We start from the raw sequence: 18,440 nt of genomic DNA, 5'->3' as shown, positions 1-18,440 counted from the left end.
ACCTCTGCTCAACTGGGACCCTCCCTGGTTAGCCAGGACTGCTGTTAAATGATGGACGTGGCTTGGTGAGCACTTCCACCAGGTCTTTCAGTACCATTGGGTGGATCCCGTCTGGCCCCATAGACTTGTGTGTGTCTAGGTGATGTAGCAGGTCACTAACCATTTCCCCTTGGATTATGGGGGCTTCATTCTGCTCCCCACCCCTGTCTTCTAGCTCGACAGACTGAGTACCCCGAGAAGAACTGGTCTGACTATTAAAGACTGAGGCAAAGAAGGCATTAGGTACCTCAGCCTTGTCCTCGTCCTTTGTCACTCTCTTTCCCCCCATATCCAATAAAGGATGGAGAGTCTCCTCAGTCCTCCTTTTGTTGTTAATGTATTTATAAAAACATTTTTATTGTCTTTTACCACAGTAGCCAGATTAAGTTCTGTTCTCAGTATGAAGAACTTTTTTTTTTGATACGTACGTGGAATTTCCCTGCTTTGCTGTAGCTTTTCAATTGGATTGAGATGTTTTTAAAATTAGAATATGGAGTGAGTTCTAGAAAGATTTTTCTTTTCTTTGAATAAAAGTCCACACTTGAAGATAATCCTATATAACAGAAGTCAAACAAACCCATACACAGCAATTGTAGAGGCAGCAAAGAGATGTGCAAGCAGCCAGTCTAAAAGAGTAAGACTGAAGTACCATTTTCGGTAGTAGAAGGAAGAAGTCATGATTACAAATGTAACATCTAGAAGATGGGTTTTGTTAAGAATAGGCCCTTAGTTAACTTCTTGGGGGGAGGGAGGGGTGTTGGAGGTCATGTGGGTATTTTTGCACCACAGGGTAAAATTCTGCACACATGACTGCACCGAGATACATTTCATAATTTTGGAATATTTCCCTGTTTAAAATAGTGATATTTTACGCCATGACAGATTAATTAGTTTTAAATACCCCAGTCTTTAGTGAAAATGCTTTAAGATTATGGGATACAGATGCTGCCTGTTCCAAATGTCTGAAAAATAATTAAAAGAGAAAAATCACAAAATGTTGAATTTACACAGTGATGGGATTTAATTCTGGCTTGACTGAGGCTATCAAGAGTTGTATGACAAATCTGTTGTTAGCTATAATAAACATTCTTTCTGCTTCAATTTATTTGAACATTTGCAGCTGTTGAAGAAACAGGCATCTCTGCCTCTTAGTCAAACAATACGTAAAATGAATTACACTAGAATAGATGATGTGCAAAAACAGGTGACAGAGCTGTGCAGTAATCAATTGTCTTACGGAAGACAATGTGCAGGACCTACTATTCCGTATTGATTGCCTCCTACAGTCGTTGGATTGTGAAAATGGAGCTCATTTAATGGAAGTCCTTGAGAGAGAAAAAGAAAAAATTCATACATGGTTGTATTTTATAATATACATGGAAGCTGTTTTCATGTAATTTAGAAAGAGCCACTGAATCAGTTTTCAGCAATGTACAATACATACCCAAATTTATAGAGGGCTGCGCCATCCTGCCTTTGTCTGCTTAACTCACTACAGATAAGAACACACACCATGTATTATTTAAATGTGTAAGTTGACACATACAATTTATAGGATTTAGAAGTGGAAAGAACATGAATTATACAACAGAAAGCTTTCAGCATGCTGCAGAGTTGAATGTTTTTGATGCAAAATGAAGACGCATATTAGCCTAAAAAAAAATCAAAAGGTAGTTAGATAACTGAGCAGACCACCATGCCCATTTGTCCTGCTCTCAGCAGTGATTTTAGTGAAGATTTCAGTGGGTGGTGGGGAAATTACATGTGGGCTGAGCTGGAGGACCAGCATGGTGTGTTTGTATGACTGTTTTCTGATGAAACAGATTCAGGTAATACATATAGAGAAGCTACCCTTAGTATGACCATGGCTCTTTCAAGTTTGATTAGAACTCAGCTTGACAAAGAGGTACAGGTATCAAATAAAATTGGCACAACTGTTATAAATATGGGATTTTGATGAGACAAAGGAGCCGAAGCCATCCAGATCCTTTGCTGAAACTAACAGGAACATACAAAAGTGCCCCAGCCAGCAAGAAAGGCTTCCTACTGAGTCTTGAGACAGTGCCAATAACCAGATGCAGGGAAAACTGGACTTTTCTAGTTCTGGTGTTTAAAAAGCAACTTTTTAAAGCATAAATACAGATAGCGTGAAATATTACTTTAAAGTGAATATAATGCAGTCTTCATATTCTTTTTAAGAAGGTTGAAATTGGGATGTGCCAGTTTAGCAAAGTAAGCTTTCAAAATAGGCAAGACACTTCTTTTTTTCTGCTAAGCACTTGAAACGTCATCAAAGTAGCTGTTACCTTCTGTCCTGGAAACTGTCAGGAACCTATAAATAAACATAAAATAATACTGGAGCAGGAAAAAAAAAGTTACACCATCATTTCATGTTGTTGTTATTAATTCTGTTGTTGTGTTTTTTTTTCTTTTTACAGTGTATCCTATTCCGTGCATGTCTCTGAGGATTACCCAGGTACAGTGCAACATTCTTGTCCATGACATCTATGCATGTTATGCAATTTGCTGTATTCAGATGAGAATATCTGAAAGGGTGTTGATGTCTCCCAGGTGCATCCTTGTGCTAATCATTCTCCATTCTCCAGTCATTTCTCCTTTTCAGGTGTCATTTAACAGCTGGGTCAGGGTAAGAAAACCTGGTTCACAAGTCTACAGAGACCGGAGCTTGTGATGCTTTGTGTGTCTGGAGCCAGCAGTGATAGGAGTGAGAAAGTGCCCAACTCCTCTTTGGCATGGTAGATAAAGCTTGCTCTTTCAAGAGGCTGAAGGTCTGGCACAGGGCCAGCAAAGCACTTCTGCATTAGACCTTAATGAGACTACTCACGTGCTTCAAGTTAAGCCTGTGGACTGTGCATTGATGCTTCTCAGGGTCAGTTGGAGCCTGAGAGTGTGTGGTTATGTCTTTGGTAACGTAAGCTTACAAAGCTGCTCCCAGCTGCTCAGTCCTGCCTCCTTTTCATGCTCTGAGCTGAGTTGGCAAAACCATTTGTGTAACCATGCAGCCAATCTCGACAAGGGTAATTATTCACATGAAAGGCAGCCAGGCAAGAGGAAAAGCTAGTTTTCAGCTAGCTTATTTCCCTGATTTCCTTCACAAAGAGCCTGCACAGGTACTTCAGGTTAGCAGAAGCAGGAGAGGGAGGTGGGGATGCGGGCAGACAGGTGCTGTGCAAGTAAAGGTACATGGTAATACTGTTGGATTGCACCATATTGTGTATTTTGCACCTGGAATTATTTAATAGTGTAAGTACCATGAATGATATGAAACCCTCTGGCCTTTTTTGATCATTATCCATAACATCTCTATAATATTGCTAGAAGAAAATTTTCTTGTTTCTTTTAGAATCTCTAAAGAAGTGAGGCTTTGATCTTCTTCACCGATAAGCGGTAGACAATGCCTGTTCAAAACACCAGAGTGTTTGAAGTACATATAGAGAGAAATCAGCGTCAGCAGTGATGCTAAATACAATGGATTCTGTGAAAGAATGCCAAAAACCTTTATGAGAGCTTTTTTTACCAATAAAAACTGGAGAGAAAACGGCTACTAATAATAATCTATTCAACATGTAGTAAGGGGAGAAACAGATTCATAAAATACACAGTTATACCAGTGATAAATTGATTTACTGATTACTTCATTGACTTGACAGTGAACAGAGGGACAAATAGTTGAAAGTAGTCTTCATCATATGTTATTAAGTTTGTTTTATGAAATGTCACAAAACTTGATCTTTGGGAACCCCTAACTGAATGGCAAGATGAATCACTGAACCAGCAGTTACTCCCACAGCACATGAGGTCTCATCTCCTAGCAAACTCTTCTGTCTGACAGACCTCAAACTTCTCTAATGAATGCTCCTTGCATCATTCCGTGATGGCCTACAAGCCTGAGTAACTTTGGTGGCTCTAAAACCTAATGACTATTCTTTGCCATCTCCATGTATATTTTAAAGCCAGATAGAATTTGAACATTTTACACTGTAGCTAACTGGGGGGGGAGTGGAAAGTAAAGCAGCTGCACATGTTCGCTGATTAAAATCTAACGCTTCAAGGCTTTGAAAGACCTGATTTCATTTGTATCTCAAGCTTTTGCAGGATGTATGTTTGCTTTGTGATGAAGAGGTGTTCAGTGTGTTAGGAATGATAATAACTCTTTGCCATTTTACAGCTTTGATCCTAAAAGTGCTCATTTTGACTTGGTGAGACAGATTTTTTGTCTCCTCTCTTTGTCCTAAATCTGTAACTTAAAATTACTGCTGCTGTGCCTCTCTTCCCTGGCGTGTATTTTAAGGGATGTTTCAGGGACGTGTCAGGGCCCGATGGTGTCAAGTCCGGGAAGCTCTGTGCTGATGTCCTCCTCAACTAGAAGATGATCTTCAAGTATTGCTGCTAGTTGATAGAGTTCAGAGCAGCACATGCTCATCAAATTAAATTTCTCACAGAATAAATCTTTGCAGATCAAAGTTTAAGTATCTTAGTGTGCATCTATACCAAATGCAGGAGAAGGTTGTCAGAGTTGATCATCAGATAAATTGTGAATGCATGCATTGAATATATGAAAATAGAAGACATTAAGTTACTATACAAATGATGTTCATGCAGCCAAAAGTGGTACCACCACAAGTAAATTTGAGATACTATAAGAGCTTTGGGTGCTGCATATACTCTAGCTCCCTGCATTTCTGTTAATGTGTGCAGCATCACAGCTTTGGCACTGGTAACAGTGTGTAGTTATTGCTGAATTGCTTCATAAAGCATCAGAAAATTACAAACAGCTGAGCATTAAATCATACCTATGGGAAGTGTAATATGACATGACAACTTTCAATAATGGGAGGTGTTTGAAAGTTTCATAATTATGAGTGAAAGCTAAAAATAGGCTTACAAAGACACGCTGAAGAACTTAATGGGAATAGTGTTGAGACAGTAATGTCTCAAAGTTATATATACATCGCTGAAATTGTGAAAATATCACTGAAAATTTTAAAGGGAGGTAATAACAGTTCCAGCAAAATATCTCTGTAACTGTTTTCTCATAACATTGACACAACTGAGGAAAAATAATGCTCCTGAGGAGCAGTTACAGAATATAACATCGATGAGTAGACGAAAGTCCCATTAATATGAGTGGATCATGACTCCTGTGAGAACCATTACAGCATCAAGCATTTTACTAATGAATATATGTTTGGAGTGATACGTGTTGGCTGCCATAAACTTGTAGAACTTCTGTAGTCTTTTGTCCTAGTGATTTGTGGGTTACACACATGTAAACAAAAACATCCTTTTATTAGACCTCATTAGATTGCAGCAGAGATGGGAGAGAACCGGTTTGGCAGCAAGTAGTTTGCTGCATCCTGCTACTAGGTCCAGGCACTATCTTAAGAGAGGTGTTCTGGGGTGTAGTGTGTTAGAAACTGGATGTTGAAGAAAGCAAACCAAAATCAGTATCTTAATTTCAAGTTTCATTAGGCTGATGGAAGGAAAGAAAAAAACCCTAATGACTGCCAAATAGAAAAGGAAAACAAAAACTTGGCAGTGAAAATCATATTATCCAGCTGCCAAGAAAGAATGACAATAGGCATAAAAATACACTTAAAATCTATAAAACCTGTAATTGAGCAGTCCTTTTTTCCATATTTGTATATCTTGGTATATTCAGTAGAGCACATATTGGTTTTCCTACTTTTTCATACAGCAGCAAGTTCTAGCACATGGATTTCCTTTCTCCCATCCATATATGTGGTGTTAGGTATATTTAGAGCCAAATGGTGGCCTCTGTTATTCCAGCTCATTAAACTCTATAGCAGTAATTTCCGCTCCCAAACCTGGGAAAGGAGTTGCACTGTGTTGTATATGCCCAGAACCATCCAGCATGGTGAGGCTGACACTAAAATGATAACAGGAATATGTGAAGCATTCGAATAGTTTGAAGGCACGAGTTTGTGGAGAGGGCAAGATGCAGCTGCCCTGGAGGCATAGTTCACAGCCTTTCCTGCCAACAGACAAAAGTGGGAGAAGGAGTGAATGCTGGCAGGTGGCTGAAGGGACCCCATTTTATTCGCTTGATGCTGTGGCTCTAAAACGCATTTGTGTGCCAAGTGCATAGCCAAGCAGACACAGACTGAGCTGGTGGAGCAGGTTGCTGTGTGCAGCTGCAGGAGTGCAGTGCTCCAGGAAAAGCAGTGTCAGCCTCCTGCAGTAATTGCCTGCACGCAATAGATGTGTGTTGAGCTGAGTGCAGGTGACTCGGATTACCTCATGGGACAGTGCAGGACTGGAAGTAGGCGAAGGTGTGGGATAGTGTCAGACTCAGTTGATATGTGTGAATGTGGCAGAAAGGCTGTTTCACAGACGACAGGGTGGGAAAGCCCCACACGCCCGTCCGTGTATGGCAGTGCAGCTGCTAGTTTGCTAGTTTTGGCACGCCTGTGTGAGAAGGGGTGGCAGCACCAGGGCTTCGTCTTGATTTAGGTTGCTAAAACCCACTGTGATACAAAGGGTAATATGATTGAATTTACTGCTCAATTAATCTTAACATCATTAACATTTCACTGGAAGCACTGTGGTCAAAGATTTTGAGATTACAGCAGTATGCTTAAAATTACATGTGAGTTCATGCACTTTGCTGATGTGGGACCAGAGTGTTCGGAATTATGATAGATCAAGTCCTTGTTTCAGTTCTCTTATTTGTCTCTTTATCTGTGATTATCTTAATTGTCAGCCTTTCTGCTCTAGAGCATAAGTTTCAATTCAGCCCAGATCAGTCGAAAATAAAATGTTGTTGGTTTCATAGGCAGTTCAGCAATTCATGCAAAATCAGCTTCTGCAGATACTACATAAAAGCTTCCTGCTTCTTGTTTGTTGTTACTAAACATTGTTGAAAAGCAAAAAGAGAAACCAAACAAAAAACCACCCCACACACCCCTCAGCCAAATCCCTACATTTTTTAAGAAAATTTGTGATAGACTTTCCATATTCATATCCATATCTAATGTTTTTGTTAAGTGGGAGGAATTTATTTTTTTCCTGAATCAGGCACAGGAAAAGTTACCCACTGATTACAACATACTTCAAACAACCTTTATGTGACTAGGCAAAATGAGGCACAGGTATTTTGCATAGTGGGCGGTTAACACCCAGCTCTCAGTGCAGCCTTCACTCTGCACAGTGGATCTAGCTTGAGTTTTAGTGTCAGACATAGCAAAAAGCATAGAACAATTTTTCATTTGGAAAAGATTGGCTCAAGCCCCCATAAGTGTTACGGAACAGTTCAGAGCAGTGCTGGTTGTGATTCACAAAAGCCATGACATGGGACTCCAGGGGTTTCCTTGTATAAAATTTGGATCCAAATTTTCCATCCTTTTGGTATTTTTCTTTTCACTAGCAATCTCAAGAGAAAAAACAAAAGCCAGGAAGATGATAGTGCTCGGCTTCCATAACTGTGTGGGGAGTGCTTTCTTATAGTACAAGGGTGGGATGGGCAATGTGGGAAGGGGCTGGCAGAGGACAACTAGACATCACCATGCAAGGTGTTTTTCTTTCGTAGATAACACTTATGTTTCCAGTTCTGATAACGATGAAGATGTGTTAGTTACAACAGAGCCAATTCCAGTAATTTTCCACCAAATTGCTACAGGTAATCTTATGTCCCAAGTGTTTTATCAAGTTCGTATTTTCTGAGGAAAGACAAGATGTTGCCTGCACTTAAAGGGAGATATGTTACTGTGTGCAGCTACACAGCTTGCTGTTTTCTCACAGTCTTGCCATAGCAAATTGTCCTACATTTCAGAATAGAAGAAATTAAAATATTTCTTTTGGGGATCACCACGATTGTGTAGGCATAGTATTTTTTATTCTTTTAATGTCTTGCAGTCTGTGCTAAAGCAATTCTCCTTGAATACAGTTAGAGGTGCTTAATATCTCCCAATTATAAGTTTTCATGCTCACTTGCTTAAACCTTCGCTAAATCTTCACCATTGGGGATGAAACAGTGTATAACTACCATTGCCTCTGGTGAATTGTTTCAGGAAATTTCAGACAAAAAGGTTCAGCTGTTTCACTAAATGAGACTATAGAAAAAAAACACATTTTTTTTTCCAGTGATTTTGGGAACCTCACATTTGAAATTATTTCCATACTTTCAAAAAGTAGTTGATACATGAAAGACTATGCTTTTCAGACATATAGTCACATTCATGCAATATATTGTGCATATCCATAGAAACTTTTTGGATTTTAGCAGACAAATTCCCTGATGATTTCAGGCTGCAGGAGAGACTGCATAGAGCAGTCTTAGTTCTGGCAGTTCTTCAGATAGGAACACTTGACTTTGCAGTATTTTTATTATTATTAAAATGCTTTCGGGCATTTTTGCATAACATAGAATTACTTTGAATTCCACTGGAAAACCAGGATGATCTTCAGTCTCTGATCTCAGTTACACGGATGTAAATCAAGAATAATTTTACTGAAGTCAGTGCAGTGGCACCCAAACAAAAACTGGCTGTTATAGTCAGAAGTTTAAGATAAATGTTACTTACAAATATTTCTGTAATTTAAAAAGAAATAAATCCTGTCATTTAAAATAGAATTAAAACCTAAGTTTTTTATAGAAGATGATCTGATTTAATTTTGCTGAGTGGTTTTGATTTTTCATTCTTTTTTAAAGTATACCAAATTAATGAATGGCACTAAATTGTAAATCACAGATCAGGAAAAACAGATCTCCTAGACAGAGGAGCTGAGTTTCATTTCACAGTTAAGGGCACATAGGGGCTTCTTAATTTTAGACTGTTATATAGTAAACTCTTTGATGCTTTTCATATCTGTAACTTTTTGTTCCTTATTTGCTCTACTACTGCAACTAAGTATTTCAAGTCTGCATATGCAAAATTAATTCACATTTTTCATAGATGTTCCCTATTTTTCCTTTTCTTTTAAGAATTAAGAAAAACCAGTGATGTCAACTGCTGCTTATCCATAAAATCAAAATTGCAAAGGGAGAATGGAGAGGTATGTATTTCTTGTATGCATATTTTAACAGAAGTTATTTTAAGAAACAATAGAAAATAATAAAACATGAATGTTTACCATAGATTTCCTATCAAATGTGTTGTTATGCAAACTGTACACGTTTACATGTTTTAGAAGATGAGTGTAGTTCTCTGGGTTTCATACATGGATTAACCAGTGAATCACTTAGTTGAGATAGGGATGCTCCCATCCTAGGAAGTACGTTTTTGACATTTATTTCATTTTTTGTTCAACAGTGGTATAGACCCTATCTGCCCTAAAAAAATAGCTCTCCTGGAGAAGTAGATCGTTGATGCTGTTACCTTTTAACCTGCTCTTGCACACAGGACCTTATCCCATTTATTAGCTCACTGCTGCTTCATGTGGCCTACAGCAGCCCCGCTAAAGGTTCCAGACCTTTGCATGACTGTATTCATCATGAGTGGTCTCTGGAGTATTAAGGCCTTCCAGTCATGGTTGTATTTGTGCTGTACCTCTGGCGTGGGTGTCAGACCAGTCATCTGAGACATTAACTCAACTAACATTGAGACATTAACTCACAAAAAAAATGACATTAATGTGTAGTCTGCAGAGTTTGACAGTGTTATGGGCTGAAGGAAAGTGCCACATAGGCTCCTACGCCAAGCAAGAAATTGAGCACTGTAGGAAGAAGTCAGGTGCTTGACTTAAACACTCCCTTTGATAAGGGTGGTTACTGAGTTTCTGGGCAGCTGCTTTTTGGGCTCCCATTGGTACTTGATCTTGTGAAGGGGAGATAAACATGCCCAGATACGCTAATGCATATGGTTGGGTTTTTTTAGTAGGTGAAATCTAATTTGACATAAAAAGCTGCATTGGAAATACTTTGCTTCTACTTCCTCGTCATTGTATTCAGTGCTCGGTAAACATTAGAAAAATTCAAGTGCAGAAAGAATTTACCCATTTGATTAAAAGCTTGAGATATAGTTAGCTTCTATGGGACAGAGTTTGAGCTTTTGTTTTTAGTAGAATGAGGTACTTAGATATGAAAATACTGAAAAAAAAACTTTTGAAAACATTTCTAACTGTCGATTTCTGTTGGCTAGACAGAGGTTTGATTAGGATAGGATGGGTTTGCCACTATTCTAATGCAAGGGTTTGATTTCACTTTGGTTTGTGTTTAATTTTTATTCAGTTGAGTTCTGCTTTAACACAGAGTTCCCCTTGAACTAAGGTTATTGTAAACAAAGAAGACTGAAGTCACTTTGTTTCTTTTCAGTGAAGTAGAAGCACAAATTATTTTTATACCTTGTTGTAGAAAATTGCTGTTCAGTTGGCTGAAATACAATTTTTGATCTATGTATTCGTACAGTGAATAGATCAGAAATTTAGAAGCAAAGGTAGGGAAATGGGATTAGAATGTCTGACCATAGAAATTGGTGATAAGGGTATATTTGTCATTTACCAATATATGGGATTTAGGGGTAACTTCTATTCTTCAATTCATACATTTCTATTCCATTATGGCAGTTCTGTGCAGGACATAAACACAAAATAAGCAGTAATTACATGGTGTTCAGGTGGAAGTGAGGAATTATGATTTTAAAAGGTGTTATTTAGGGATCCTTGTCAGCATAGGGCCTAGAAATAACAATTAATGTCTTCAAGGAATTACATAAGTTAAAGTTCCGTTGAGGGGAAGCAGAATATAACACTTCAGCTCATGCTGAGTTGCAGTCTGTACTAGGATCAGTTCTATTTACCTGAGTGCAATTAGTCACAGAGCAGCCTATTTCGAGCAGGTTTTACTTGGATAAGCATATTACTTTCTAATCCTTAATTTTCAAGGTCTCAGAACAGAGCTAGTCAGAAAACTAAGTTCGAACTTCTTCAGCAACAGGCTGGAACTTCTGTTTAACAATTAAGCAGCAATGTGTCAAGTTTCTCACAGAAGGGAACTTAAGAGATCCCATGCTTGGACTTGAATTATTTCCTTAAACTTTTACAACTGATTTACCAGAATAAAGTAAAATAAATTAGGTCACTGAAACACCAAATTAATTAAGTCCAGAACCTGTCTTGGTGGGTAAATTATGCTTTGTTTAGCCAAAGCAGATAGTGAAGTATCCTGCATAGTCTACTGAGGTCCCCAGTTCCTTAAAATACCATGCTGTCTCTGTAGCCAGGCAAAGTATTATGTCTCCAACATATAATCAGGGTGGTTTTACGTACCTAGTTAGTAGGTGCTTGTTTTGTCTGATATTTCGCTGTTCTTAAAACAGGCCATTAGTACTTTTCTGGAAAAATTATACTAAAAGATCTCTTAATAAAGGGTGCCATGAGCTTATTTGTAAAAGCTTAATTCCTGTAGTTACAATTAGAATTATAAATGTGAGATAAGTACATTGCTTGTATTACTGTTAACTTTCCTGTTCCATTAAGGAATCACGGCACAGCAGCACAGTTGAAGAAGACTCTGAAGGAGATAATGATTCTGAGGAATTTTATTATGGAGGACAGGTAATGAAGGAAATTTCTGCACAAGTTCAAGAGATTAATATTTGAAAGCTTCTGTCGTTCATTCCATTTTAAATTTATGATAATAATTAATTTCTTATCTTAATCCAACATCAAACAGAATGCCATGTGTATATATACACAATATTTTATAGCAGAAATATAGAATATATTACACTGTATATTTATATCAAATTCAAAATAAGATTAGTTTTTTACATTTGCAAAGCTGTAAGAATAAGAAAAGCAAGTACTCCTCAGAATGTTTGAAAATAGAAGCCGGTTGCTTACTTCCAGGAAATAGATATTCTCTCTTTAAAGCCTGTCCCATTATTGATACAAATGGGAAGTCAGGCTGGATCCAAATCTGTTTCCTTCTGGAGGATTGCCATTTTGTAAAGTCAACAGCACTTCAATTCAGTGCTGAAAATGATTATTATGAAACAATTTTGATCTAGGCAATAGTCCATTCTTTTTCTGAGCTCAACAGTTAAATTCACCTTGAAAAATGCTGCATGTTTTTACATGAATGTACTGCTCTGTGTCTTTCCTTCTTGCTCTCTCAGCAGAGTTAGTTATTGTTACATTCTTTTCTGTATTGGGAAATAAGATTTCTTCATCTCTTTCCCTTTTGCAGTGTCAATAGAGTGCTTCAGGCTGCTAGTCTCTTTATTCAGATTTTTCTTATCTTTTTAGTCTAACTGTTCCCCCAAAGGAATCATTCCTCACTTATGTTATTAGAACTGTTTATTTTTATGAACATTTAAACAAATGACAGTTGCTGTTTATGAAAGTTGTCACTGCCTGGGCCTTGAGGCTGAAGCCATCCATGTCCTGGGTGCAGAGCCAAGGCCGCAGGAGTTTGCCAGCAGTGCCAGCCGGTTGGGTCGGTGTAGAGAGCATGGGATGCTGATGAGCAGGACATTGCTGAGTCTCTTATCTTGCAGACCCAACAGCCTGGTGGGGTTTTAGCCCACAATACGTGTTGAAGTGCTTTACTCTAAAAAAAAAAAATAACCCACGCCCCTAAAAAGCTATTAAAAGTGGTATTGAAACAGGAACTGAAAAAATATATTTTCAAGTGTCAGAAATAACTGACATGGGGTGTTGACTCATGTTCACTTTAGAAATGACTGCAGGAATTGCCTCCCTTTAGCTGGCAACTCTTGCTGCCCCACGGAGCGCTGGGGAGGACCATGTACACATACTTCAGTAAGAAAAGCGATGTCTTATTTAATCTGCATGCGAGAAGGAATCCTCTGGTTTTGCCTTGTAGTGATGAGTTCTGTGTACTGGCTCCATTTTTCAACTCTGCAGAAATGGCAGTAACTTCAAGGTGAAGGAAAAGGCAGCAAACAGCTGGGATTGCTTATTTCTTGAACCAGCACTAATATGTTTGGTAAAGGATGCCTGCCAGTGCCCAACTGAATGTATAAATATTATTAATGCTGCCTATGAGATATGAACACAGAAAGCAGTACATCATTTTGCAGGATGTAAAAGAGCTGTGTAATAGGCAATACTGGTTAGAATTTCGTTGCCTTATATTTGAAGTGGAAGCCACATTATGTTGCATTGTCAGTTTTTTAAGGTAATACATTTGATTGAAGGAATTATAACTGGAAAAAAAAATACAATTAGATCAGCAAAAAAACCCCAATATCAGATGCTTGTGAATCTCTTGAGTATAGAATATTCAGAAGGCAAGATAAGGAGAACAAACAAACAAGATGTTATAGAAAGTGTATTTAACAAGAGAGGAAAAAAAAGGAAATTTTGAATTTAGAATTTCATGGTCAAAAAGACAAAATTCTAAATAAGGCCTGTAGAATTAAAGGAAATACTGAGCACTCAGAAAATAAATAGGAAATCAGTAGTGAGTAAAGTCCCTCAAGAGATAAAAAGAATAATCCTTTTTTGAATAAAGTGATTGTAAGAGTTATTAAGTGAGCACCAGGTGTGTTGGGAAGACAAAATGGTTGACTGTATATGAGGGGAACAAGCAAGGCAAGCTCCTTCATTTGAGACAAGCATGTGCTGTGCCCACAGCGAAAGGGGACAAAAATACTGAGTTTAGTGGGAACAGATGCCAATGTAATCATTTGCAGTACAGTTGGGAAAGGTGAAGGTCAGGGATAATTCTTAGCATCTCTAAGTGGTTACAGCTGGAAAGAGAAGAGAGCAGCTGATGATGAAACAAGGACCATGGAAGATGGGAAATGGCATTTGATGGTCAGTGAAAACAAGATACAACCTTTTGGTCATAAGTTAAATGTTTATAGCCACTTCCTAGGCACCTGCTTATAATCCTCCCTAAGGATTTAATGGATAAATACTTTAAAGTAGCTAAGTGATTCAATAGCCTAAGTCCTATTGATTTTCAATGGGATTTAAGTTTGTAAATCGCTTAATCTCCTTTAAAAATGCAACCTTTTGCATTATATGGGACAAAATAATCTGAATCAGGTCTCAGATTAAAAACTGAGACTTCCTAAGCACAGACAGCAAAATTATCAGATTTTTTAGCTTTTGTATTTACTTTCTCTGCAACTCTTTGTTGATTCTTGCTTTGAATCTCTATCTTCTGCCTTTGCAAATGAGAACAGGAGATTGAAACCATAGTACTACTGCATTTGGCACTATCTCTCCCTCTCTCTTGTGCTTCAGTTACAGGACATACTTGCACATGCAGATGATATACAAGACTCTGGCAGTCTCTTCTGCGTACATCAGCATGTCTGTGGCACTAATTCAGGCATGGAAAATACCATACTGTGTTCTTAAAATTTGCCAGAACACTGCTTTGTTTCCTTTTTGAGTTCATAACCTCTTAATATCAGAAAATAGATTGGAGAAAGCATTATGTTGAGCAGTTCAGTCTTCTGCTTATCATTCCTTTTGGATTTTACTATTATTCGTACATAAAACTGATTAAAAAAAATGTGGTTTAGGTCCAAGAAAGGTGGTGAGTGCACCACAGCTATGACTTGTGAAATGATTGCTGTGCTCTCTTTGGAAGCAGAACAGCAATTATTTATGCATCTTTAAAAAAGTCATCTTTGAGTAATGAGCATGTAAAAAGGATTGGTTTGCTCCTACCTAGAGTGAAAAAACCCACTATAATAAAGGTTTTCTTCCCATGCCTTTTCTACTTGGAAAATTGTTCTGACATGCCTGCCCAAACAAGGGAGGGATACTTGGCTTATACGCTTCTGGTCATGAATATAGATATCTCTGATAAACACATGCCTATGCTATACTGATGAATTCTGTACCTTATAGTTGAAGAATTCTCAGTCTAATCAAATTATTCTTTGCTAATTTTCACATGTGAAAAGCTGATTATTATTTTAATTCTATTGAAATTTATTTAATTAGGTTGAAAAGTACATCTCTAGATATCAGAGCTGAAAGTGGCACAGCACTGATCTCCTACAGAAATGGAGGAAACAGTACTGCAATTAGATATAGTTCTGCAATAGCAAGAATTCTCTGCAGGAATTCCTGTATAAAGAGATATATATGTGTCTAAAGGGGTAAATTACAATCTTATGCTTTTCTCTCTGAATTTGTCAAAGCCAAATCCTGCTCTCATTTCTGTCCAAATCTAGGGAGTTCATCGACTTTTGTCTGATTACTGTCATTCTAATTGTTGTGAAGAGATAGAGTTAGGTTCACACAATCAGGAGCATATTGGTTAAGGAGAAAGTTGTAGTAGACTGTGAATAGATTGTTACAAGCCTTAAGAGGTATTTTGGTCCTTGTAGAAGATAGGAGAATATTAATTGTTTTGACTTCATACAGTCCAACCGAACCAGCCACAAGTTTTGCTTATAGTGTAAGTACTAACATAACTTTTTAGATTTTTCATGTAGCTTTTGAAAAAAATGGAGGTGATGTCTAAATACATGTTTCTTTACACCTTCTCTGGTAAAATACTTAAAATGGAAAACTGTTCTTTCCTATTATTTTTTTCATCTGATATCATTGGGCTGAAAAATAGAATATAGACAATGGGTAGGCTGAAAATGTAATTTAGATGCTGAGACACTTAGTATATAGAATAGTTTTGTGCTTCTCTTGCTGAGCCCAAGGCGTTCTATGTCTAATATATTTGAGAATGTGACAACAAGCAAGAGGGAGCAAACCTTTGTCCTTTGGTAGCTGGACTGGGATGATATGACTGGGGAAATCTGGTTCTTCTCCTACTAAACAGTTTTAAAATGCACAAGTGTGCTAGGACAAGACAGGGATAAGTCCTTTGTAGCTTCTCTTCCCACAGACAGGAGTGAGACCTTAAAAAAATTTCAATGCAGAGGTGCCTGCTTTGCAAATCTCGTTGCTTAGCAGAGCTAGACCACCTCAATGCTTCAGCTTGTCAACACAGTGTCCTTTCTGAGCATGATGCTAAGGAATCTTTATGCAGCATATTTTGCAGGGGGAACCTTAAAGAGCCTAGATCAGGTGCCAGTAATGAAATAAATAAAAACTCCTAGGATACCTTTTTTCCTGGTAGGTTAGCTATGATGGAGAACTTCACAAGCACCCACAGCTGGAGGCTGATTTGACAGCAGTGAGAGAGATCTATGGACCTAATGCAGTATCTCTCAGGTATGTTATTGATCTTTATGTATTGTGGAACCTTGAACGTTTTGGGGTTGAGTTCCTTGTGGACCTTCCCTGACTGCCAAAGCACAAGTCTTTTCTAGTGATTTCTCTATATTGTGTGTCAAAAAGAAGGAGCACTCTTGGCTAGCAGTAATGCTGGTTTTCTTTTTTCTTTTTTTGTAGTTGAGTGTTGAAACAGCTGGTGGTGCTGAGAACAAGCCCTGGATGCCTATTCTAAAATTTCATTGTCTTTTGCAGTTCTGTCAGTATTTGATCAGGCTGTTGTATTTTGTTAAAAATTACTGTTCAGCTTGCCTAACCTTTGCTAAACTCCTTTTCTGTCATATTCTGTCTTTTGCCCTGGAGGTGAACAAGAGGAATGATAGGTTTAGTAAATGTTTTCCCTAGGGAAAGATTGAAGGAATTGGATTTGTCTAGTCTGCAAAAAAAGGGAGAAGACATAACATTTCTTCTTCTTCAGAAAAGCTGTTTGGAGATGAGAGGAGTGATCAAGTGTTCTCTGTTGTCACCATGAGAGACACAATAAGAACCTGCTGTGTTAGCAATAAACAAGAATTTTATTAGATTTTAGGAAAGTTTTCTAATTGTGGGAATCTGAAGTATCCTACACAGGGGTGTGATGGAACCTCAGTCAGAGGTGGATTGCAAAGAGTAATTACACAAAAAGTCTGTTGGGCATATATGAGCATGCATGATTCTGCCATAGGCCATAGCTGTGTGATATTTTTAATACACTTCAGGTCTTTTGTAACTTCATTTTCCATCTATGTAATCTTAATAATTTCATAAAAATAACAGGGAGGCAAGGTGTAACAGACCTGTCAGATGTATTACAAAGAAAATATCAAAGTTGTTATACAAACCAAGTAATAAAATACAGAGACGATAATAACCTTAGATGTACATATATTGCAGGTAACAATTCTCATTAATCTCTAAACAATAACGTCTGTTGTTTTTGTTAAGAAAGCAGAGCATGTACAACTATGGTCTACTACACCTTTTCAAATTAAGTGGAAATTTCATTACATTTCAAGGACCTGGGGAATTGAAAACCGAATAGTTGTATATGGGTTTAGGAAAGAATGAGATAAATGTTTAGTTGCCAAACTATTGTCAGTTTGGTTGATATGAAATTGGAAATACCAGATGACAGGCTCGCTCAAGCTCCTAAAATTGAAACATTATATTTAACCTTTTAAGAACTTTAATGCATCTAATTTATTTAATCAACTGTTTAATTGGAAGCATTGTGATCTCGTTGAGCTCACTGTAGTAGAAATTGGCATCTGTGGCTGCTTTCGGCATGTGCAAGACTAATGCTTCTTCCACTCTGTTGCGGTTGAAAATACTTACAAATTCTTGGAAAGGAGAAACACAGCATTAAGCATTCAGTTTCATCCCTCTCCTGCAGCTCCACTTCTCTGTGGAGAGGGAAGTCTGTCTGACAGTGACTCCACTAGGATGCATATTTCCTAGACAGTGGCCCCTTTTAGTGGTGTCTTGCTGTCGCAGTCAACTGTGTATATAAAAGTGAATTTCCTATACCTGCATGCTTTTCACCACTGCCCTTTGAAATCTGGTTACCAAAGCCATGAGAAAGCCCTCTGGACCAACTGATCCAAACTTTTCAGTATCTATTTATGTTGCTTATGCATTGATGGACAGAAGACCTCTGGGAGCTGCAAAATCAAGATGTGTTCATGGAGCTGTTGTAGGCAGCAGATCATAAGATGCAGGTGCTGGAAGAAGACATGATTTATTCCTGCATTTCAGCATGGGGAAGTAAAACTAGAGTCAGCATCATGTGTCTAAAATCCATTTTCTAGGATGGTAATGACATGGGGGCAAAGGGATTTCAATGAGTACGGAAATTTCACAGTTATAACTTACTTTTATCTTATCCTTTCTTCCACTAATATTTATGTGTTTTGTTAGTTCAACTGTGTTTCTGTTTAATTTATAAAATTGTGCCTGTTCACAGCCTTTTGAATCTCAGTCGTGTGAGTAACACCAGGCTACATTCATAAATATTACTTAAGAGTTCATAACAATCTGTTCTTTGGATCGTCTGGAAAATTAACAAAAAAATCTAAGGCCACTGTTGTGTTAGGACAGTGACTAAGCCATTCAGTAGGTGGAGAGTTTCACTGTTTCAAAGTCAGGTCTTCAGTGAGCTATAGGAGGTCAGAGAGAGCCTGTACAGCTCTGGGTGAGCAGACCGTGGAGCAGCTCTCAGG

General features: G+C 38.0%; 1 protein-coding gene across 3 annotated transcripts in view; it reads left to right on the top strand.

The window, feature by feature from the left end:
• Positions 1-18,440, top strand: part of PARP8 (poly(ADP-ribose) polymerase family member 8) — a 128,852-nt gene that overhangs the window by 59,854 nt on the left and 50,558 nt on the right. For all 3 annotated transcript variants that reach the window (XM_086479036.1, XM_086479038.1, XM_086479037.1), the window contains exons 3-7: positions 2,478-2,515; positions 7,610-7,699; positions 9,005-9,075; positions 11,497-11,574; positions 16,088-16,182. In XM_086479036.1, the coding sequence (XP_086335162.1) occupies positions 2,478-2,515; positions 7,610-7,699; positions 9,005-9,075; positions 11,497-11,574; positions 16,088-16,182 (372 nt within the window). The remainder of the gene's footprint in view (positions 1-2,477; positions 2,516-7,609; positions 7,700-9,004; positions 9,076-11,496; positions 11,575-16,087; positions 16,183-18,440) is intronic.

Source organism: Leptosomus discolor, chromosome Z, assembly GCF_034619465.1.
Source record: "Leptosomus discolor isolate bLepDis1 chromosome Z, bLepDis1.hap2, whole genome shotgun sequence".
In the NCBI taxonomy this organism is placed as follows: domain Eukaryota; kingdom Metazoa; phylum Chordata; class Aves; order Leptosomiformes; family Leptosomidae; genus Leptosomus; species Leptosomus discolor.
The sequence above is the reverse complement of the archived record's forward strand: the minus strand, read 5'-3'. Positions and strand labels throughout refer to the sequence as shown.